Below are 7601 nucleotides of genomic sequence, written 5' to 3'. Positions count from 1 at the left end.
TTCAATCAACAGCATTTAAAGTCAGCCATGTCTATCCATGAAAACATTTGTAAGTTTAGTTCCTCCAGTTTCGTGCTGTCCGGAAACCTCATGAAATTTTCTCTTCCAGTTCTCCGAATTTCGCAAATCTTGAGAAGAACTGCTCAATAGTTGACTCGATGTTTAAAAACAGCTTTTGAAGGCTTTGACAGTATGTTCTGTCATCTTTTGGGAGGTCTTTGATGTGCCTCTTGAGGTTTGGGAAATATCTAAATCTCTCACCATCCACATCCCTCTTAAAGACTTCCAGTTTCTTTTCAAAAGACTTTTTGTAACCAAACATAACATCAAGTGTCTTGCCAGTTCCTTGTAATTTAACATTTAAGTCATTCAAATGTTCACAAAAATTGTAAATGGAAGATTATAAGAGAGGGTTTCACGTGCCAGCAAAAGTTACTGGCATGCCATGTTTGGCACGAGTGCCAGGGTTTGCCCACCCCTGCCCTAGGTGTGCACACCCTCTTTCTTTCTTTCATCATGACTCACGGTGTGCACCCTGCCATTTGTGACACCGTCGAGTGTGCAGACACATGGCAGTAAGTGGCTTGTCCAGACCCCGTGGCACTTTGGTGGCGGGATGCCCCTCCTGAAGGGAGGACAGGGGGCACCTTTTGCTTCCGGAGGGAGGGGCTCGGTGGCATCCTGTGGCACAGGACTGTGGCACATGCCTCTGGAGAGTGGCCTGGAGTCTGCGTCTGGAGGCGCCACAAGGATACTAGCAGTTCGACTCCCTCGGCGCACTTTCCTCGATGCAGCCCTCTAGGGCCTCTCAGTGCCAAGTCAGCACTCAGAACCCCGGGGCAGCCCCCTGGGGCCTCTCAGTCCCAAGTCAGCGCTCAGAACCACAGGGCAGCCTCTGGTTAGAACAGCTCAGCAGCAACGTTTTCTTACCCAGTGTCCTGGCCAAGACGGGTGATCTCTCTGGACACCTGTCCCGTGCCGGTCCTCTCAGGTCCTACGATGATTGAGGCTGGAACCCATCAAGGTCCAGCTTCATGCAGGGGCCTCGGCTGGAATTCCCCATTCCCCACCGGCCCACACAGTTCTCTCCTGATGCACCTGGGCCTTCAAGTTCAAGGCCACATGCCCACAAGGGCAGCCCTCCCCCAGGTGTTTGCCGATTGCTTAACTTTGCCATTCCATCCTTTCTCCTCCTGAGTACTTCCTTTCTTTCTTGTGAGCTCAGCTGCTACTCGAATGAGCCTTGTGACACATTATCCAACATTTAGAGAGTGGTACTTGGAGGTTTTTTGGATTATCTGTGCAACTGTGTTGTAAGAAACGGAAGTCTCTTAACCACTTTATGTCATTTTTTTAGTTATGCCTTTTATAAACAGGGCTAATTGAAATTTAATCTCAGAGTTTCTGTATCTCAATAGTACATTTATTTTATTTTTTATTAATTTTTACAGAGAGGAAGGGAGAGGGATAGAGAGCTAGAAACATCGATGAGAGAGAAACATCAATCAGCTGCCTCCTGCACACACACACACACACACACACCCACACACACACACACACACACACACACACACACACACTCCCCACTGGGGATGAGCCTACAACCAAGGTACATGCCCTTGACCAGAATCAAACCTGGGACTCTTCAGTCCGCAGGCCGACGCTCTATCCACTGAGCCAGATCGGTCAGGGCTCAATAGTACATTTAATGCCATTCACAGTGTATAGTTATTGGCATGTCTTATAGATGTGGGCTTAACTTCTACCAATGTATTTTGTATTTTTTATTCACTATATGTTACTGCTGCTGCTTTTTTCTTTTCTTATTTTCCTGCATTCTATTGAATTGAATTTTCTCCCTTTATTCCTATTGACTTAAAAGCTATCAAATATATTTTTGATCTTTAAGTGATTACCTTAACATTTAAAACCACATATTGTAATTAATTTTTTAAAGTTTAGAATTCATTTTATCTACCCCCCCTCCACTGTGTAGTGCAAACAAGCCCTGTAATGCTATAACTTACCGCTGAACAACCTCTGCATTCTCCATGTGATTATTGCTTATTTCTGCCAATTCTCCATACTTATTTTAAGTTCACACTTTCTTAGATTTACTGACACGTTTTCTGATTTCTTAAAAAATTGCCTAGGCATTGCACTCTTCATTTCTGGGATCATGTTCCTTTTTGCTGAAGCTTCTTCCTTAGTAGTTCTTCATTTTTATTGAATTTATTGGGGTGACTTTGATTAATAAAATTATATAGGTTTCAGGTGCATGATTCTATAAGACATCATCTGTAGATTGAGGAGTGTATTCACCACCCGAAGTCAAGTCTCCTTCCATCACCTTCTGCCCCCTTTACCCTCTTCTGCCTTGGTGGTTCTTTCCATGGAAGCCTGTGGGGAGTAAACTCGAGCCTTTCATCTCTGTAAAGATTTATATTTTGGTCTTACTCTTGAATTAATTACTAAGCTGGCTACAGAATTAAAACAGAATAGTAATTTACCCCCTGAGCATCTGGAAAACATTAGACTGAGAAATATTAACCATTATTTTTGGCATGTTTTATTTTCCCCAACTTTATGAAGGTACACGTGACAGTTAGTGGGAAGGAATATTTTGTTACACAGCATCACTGACCTGTCACCATCCCAGATGAAGCTGGGATCCAGAGTGTGATGCATTCAAGGATAGAGAGGCTGAAGCTGTCCCAGAGCAACGGAATTTTCCCCAAGATGTGAACTATGCCTTTCCACACAGTGGAGCCCCCGAGAAGTCACAACATGTGGCTCATATCTGGTATAGATTTTTGGATTGAATTCTGGCGAGAACATCATTGTATTATATGGACACTTAGTAATAAATACAAAAGAGCACGTGAGCTTCTAGGTCATGCATTGTTAACTTGCACGTCTCTAGAAATCAGAAATGGGCTTTTGAAGAAGGTCCCTGTGTCTTCTACAAAACTGCACTGAAAGTATTTTCCATCCTTGTTCTTTTAAGGTCAAATGTTATAAAGAAACACATATAATTCAGGAATCATGCGAGCATAGTCCTACAACATTTCAGAAGAGAGAGAGCTTAACTTTTGAGTCATGATGAAGAATGAGAAAGCCCACGAAGCTGCATCTGGCCTCCGAATCAGGCCTTACAAGCCCCGTCCAGGGTAACTGTCTCTCTCTGGATGAGGAGAACGTATCCTGGGAGGAATATGGCACCAAACAAATATGTACACAATTTATAAAATGTTATAAACAATTCGTTTTTTCTTATAATTTAACAGAAGGCAGTCCTGATCTGTTTCTATCTATTGATATAAAAGTAACTGTTTTTGACGGACATGTTAGGAGTGTGTTTGTCCTTGTTTTAGGCAACAGGATGCCCTCTCAGACGTGCCTGCTCCCGAGGAAAGTGCGTTTCCCAAAATGACCACCTCCGCCATAGAAAAGGACATCTTGGTAATGGCTTCCTTTCATCCGTGTGACTAGAAGTAACGGAAGCACCCGCAGATGCGTTCAGATTTTTTTTTTAAATATTTTATTGATTTTTTACAGAGAGGAAGGGGGAGGGATAGAGAGTTAGAAACATCGATGAGAGAGAAACATCGACCAGCTGCCTCCTACACACTCCCTACTGGGGATGTGCACGCAACCAAGGGACATGCCCTTGACCGGAATCGACCCTGGGACCTTTCAGTCCACAGGCCAACGCTCTATCCACTGAGCCACACCGGCCAGGGCCAGATTTTTGAGGTTGATCTGTGCTCCTCCCTGGGAAGCCCGGTGGGAGGAGGAGTGAATAGGAAGCTCCATACGCTTGCTCCATTGGGTTCATGGAGGAAATTATTCTGCCCGTGGTCCCCTGAGACAGCGGTCAAAGGGTCCCAAGTTACCTGCTCCCTTTGGTGAAAGATGGCCTCAGTCTTGTATAGCTTGGCATGTCTTTATTCTTCCATGAGGAATTACCTTAACTACATCATTTACATTTTACAAAAACTATGAACTTACTTTAGAAATGGTAACTCTTCGAGTATGTCAAATACAGAATTTTAAAGGATAGAAATATCAAAGACTTTAACATTGCAAATTTGAAAATATTTTCGTGACATACTTTAAAAGCTAATGAAAATATAATGAAGCTAAATGTCCATGATTAGAGAAATACTATCATGTCTCAAAATGAAGATTTTATGCACATATTTAATAGCAGCTGTAAAATTACAGTGTGGAGTATTAATCGGTCACCAGAAATTTCCTAACCCCTGTTGTATTACATTTCTGAGGTGAATGTTTGGGGATATCTATGCCACTTGCAACTTTTAAGATCTACTTCTGATCATAGATAATAAAAGAATGAACACACCAAATTTTCACCTATTTACAACACTGAACTCGACTTCTGCATGGTCTTTGTTCAGTATGTCATGTATTTAGTAATATCACTTGACGGTTTATAGTAGAATTCTGAGCTAAGATAAGAGCTTGAAAGTCCATGCAACATCATGTATATTTTTTTTAATTTAGGTAATCTCAAATCATGCCTACATGAGTTGTGCAAAATACTTTTTTATTACCTGTAAATAGTTTGTTTTCCTCAAACTTTAATTTTACTCAGTAGTTGTATGTCTGAAAACACACTTCTTTTATTATAGCACTAAATCCATCGCCATTTCTTCTGCTCCTTTATGTAGAGATATTACTATTATATTCACCATGGGATCGATACTGACCACATAGCCCCTATGGAAGATTCTTGGCTAGAGAACGTATTGAATCTGGTCCCCCAACATCTGAAAGTCCTCACCGACAGCATCCTCACGCTATCTGATGAAATGAGAGAAGATTATCTTCTTAGTGTAAAAAAGTCCATAGGTGAGCCAGTGTTCCCCTTTGCTTCCTAATTTGAATGTCTCAGTAAAGATATTTTTTAAAATTAAAAGTTAATACCTATACTTGTAACTGTTTCTTATATTTATTATGCTGTTTCTTACATTGCTTAAGATTGTAGGTAAGTTTTATTAATAAAGTAAGGCAAACATTTTTTTTAAATATATTTTATTGATTTTTTACAGAGAAGAAGGGAGAGAGATAGAGAGTTAGAAACATCGATGAGAGAGAAACATCCCACTGGGGATGTGCCCGCAACCCAGGTACATGCCCTTGACTGGAATCGAACCTGCCGACGCTCTATCCACTGAGCCAAACCGGTTTCAGCGAGGCAAACATTTTTTAAAAACATGATCTTTCTATCTGTGTGAATATATCCCCTCTACAAAGAACAGGACCGAAGAAGATTATAAAATGATAATTATTTAATTAACGTGAATATTACTGATATCTTAAAGTAGAATGTGATTAATTACAAAATTGTTGCTATGGACTAAGGATTGGCAATCTGCAGCTCACAGGCTCAGTCTAGACCACTGTCTGTTTTTGTAAATAAAGTTTTATTGGAACACAGCTGCATACCATCATTTGCATATTTCCTATGATTTTTCTGACCTATAAGAACAGAGTTGAGTTGTTGTGATAGAGACCTTATGGCTTACAAAGTTGAAAATACTTATAATCTGGCCCTTCACATAAAAAGTTTGTTGACTTGCAGTACGAACCAATATATTCTAAGACCGACTAATCATCAGAGTCATTTAAAAATGCTGACTATTGAACCCATCTGAATTACAATGTCTGGAAACTAGGCCTTCCAACCTATACTTTTTGAAAAGGCTCCCAGCTGGCTGTGGTACAATTGTGTATAACTGATGCTGTGCTCAAAGTTGGAGAAAGCGTAATGCTTTGGAGTGGTCTGGGGACCCTTCAGGGAGGGCAGCATTCCTGTCTGTAAGACTTCTATTGGGTGTCCTGGTGACATAAACATAAAGAGCCAGATTCTTGCCCCCCAAATGTTCATAGTGTAATAAGGGAGATGCACAAATCTCTAAATTGCAGAGCAGAGTAGTAAGTGTGATAAGGAGGGGAGCAGAGGACACGCTGGAAGGGAGAAGGGGCGGTGCCTGCCTGTTAGGAAGGACTCTGGGGGCACCTGGATCGAGCCGTGGAGAGTGAGGAAGAGGCACCAGGGAGCATGCTGGGCCCAGGAAAGGCTCTCCCTGGCTGGGGAGCATTTCTGGTGGCCAAAGCCAAGCGGGCATTGTGGGAAGACGGTAGAATCTGATGGGCTCTATGTGCCTTTTTAAAGCGCTGGGAGGTATGGGCGAGTCACTGAAGGGTTGTCAGCAGAGGGGTAATGACATGCTTGCATTTTAGAAAGAGCATCCTGAAACACCGGCTGGAACATTAGAGTTAACATTAAAGACCACAGAAGACAGAAGCAGAAGTAGCTCACTTTACGGATTTATAACAAGATTGTTCTATGCTCTTAAGCAATAAAAGGGAACAGCAGCCAATATGTGTATTTTTTTCTGTGAAGGGAAACTACTGCTACTATTCTGTGTTGTTGTTCAATTCAACAAGAACTGCCTTTTGTGGAACAGCTATAAAGGAAAATGTCATATAAAAGTTATTATAATTTGCAAATGAAAGAACAGGGACATTGTTAAGAACCATTCTCAAAGACAAAGACATCATAGATTTTTCTCATGATGTTTATTTTCTTGTCATTATAAATGCACAAATCACTTATTTTTAAAAAATGAATATAATTTAAACAGTTTTAATTAAATTAATTTTGCAATTGCTTGTAAACATACTGTAATTATTATAAGGTTATTGATCAGAACTTTTCTATTTTCTTCCAGTTGATTTTGTTTTAAAAGATCCCAGAGAGAAAGATGATAAGAAGGCAGAAGAACTTCCACCCCATCGTGCTGAGTAAGCAATCAGGTTTATCTGCAGATATTGATTATGTGACCATTCATGTGTATGTGTAACTCTTTACACACCGGTATTATTTTCTCACAAATATGTTTATAATTGATGCATTTCATATATACAACTGGCCACTATTTTTGCTTACTTATGTATTGAAGCCGTAACATGTTACTTTACGAATTGATGGATACATGGTTAGACAAATAGACATATGGTCCGGTGGACGACTAGGTGGTTAAAACGTGAGTGTCTGGTGAAAGAACTTGAATCAAACCTTCATACGTACACAGCTCCCAGCACAGACTGCAGATATAATCCTATCTAATAATAGACAAACATGGTAATTAACCATACCTCCGCTATGCTTCCCATTGGCTAATCAGGGCGATATGCAAATTAACTGCCAACCAAGATGGCGGCCGGCAGCCAGGCAGCTGAAGTGAACATGAGGCTTGGTTGCTCCAGTGATGGAGGAAGCCAAGGTTCCATGCCTGCTGCAGCCCAGCTCGGAGGTGCACTCTAAGCAACAATGTTGCAATTATAGAAGCTAAACAAACCCCAGATACCTGCTTTCAGCCAGCAGAGGCCTCAGAGCTGGAGCTGAAACAGTGTTGCAATTATAGAAGCTAAACAAATCCCAGATCCCTGCTTTCAGCCAGCCGGCCTTGGAGCTGGAGTTGCAACAAAGTTTCAATTACAGAAGGTAAATAAATCCCAGAATAAAAATACAGAAAAAAAGTAGAGACTGGGAGCTTCAGTTGCAGGCT

General features: G+C 41.2%; 1 protein-coding gene across 1 annotated transcript in view; it reads left to right on the top strand.

Moving 5' to 3' along the window:
* The window catches only part of DNAH7 (dynein, axonemal, heavy chain 7), a 150787-nt gene that overhangs the window by 8860 nt on the left and 134326 nt on the right, over positions 1-7601 (top strand). Inside the window, exons 5-7 of the mRNA XM_015566120.1 lie at positions 3375-3462; positions 4695-4875; positions 6762-6834. Coding sequence (XP_015421606.1) covers positions 3375-3462; positions 4695-4875; positions 6762-6834 — 342 coding nt within the window. The remainder of the gene's footprint in view (positions 1-3374; positions 3463-4694; positions 4876-6761; positions 6835-7601) is intronic.

Source organism: Myotis davidii, unplaced genomic scaffold, assembly GCF_000327345.1.
Source record: "Myotis davidii unplaced genomic scaffold, ASM32734v1 scaffold221, whole genome shotgun sequence".
NCBI classification, from domain to species: Eukaryota; Metazoa; Chordata; class Mammalia; order Chiroptera; family Vespertilionidae; genus Myotis; species Myotis davidii.
This window is presented reverse-complemented; position numbering and strand designations above follow the sequence as displayed.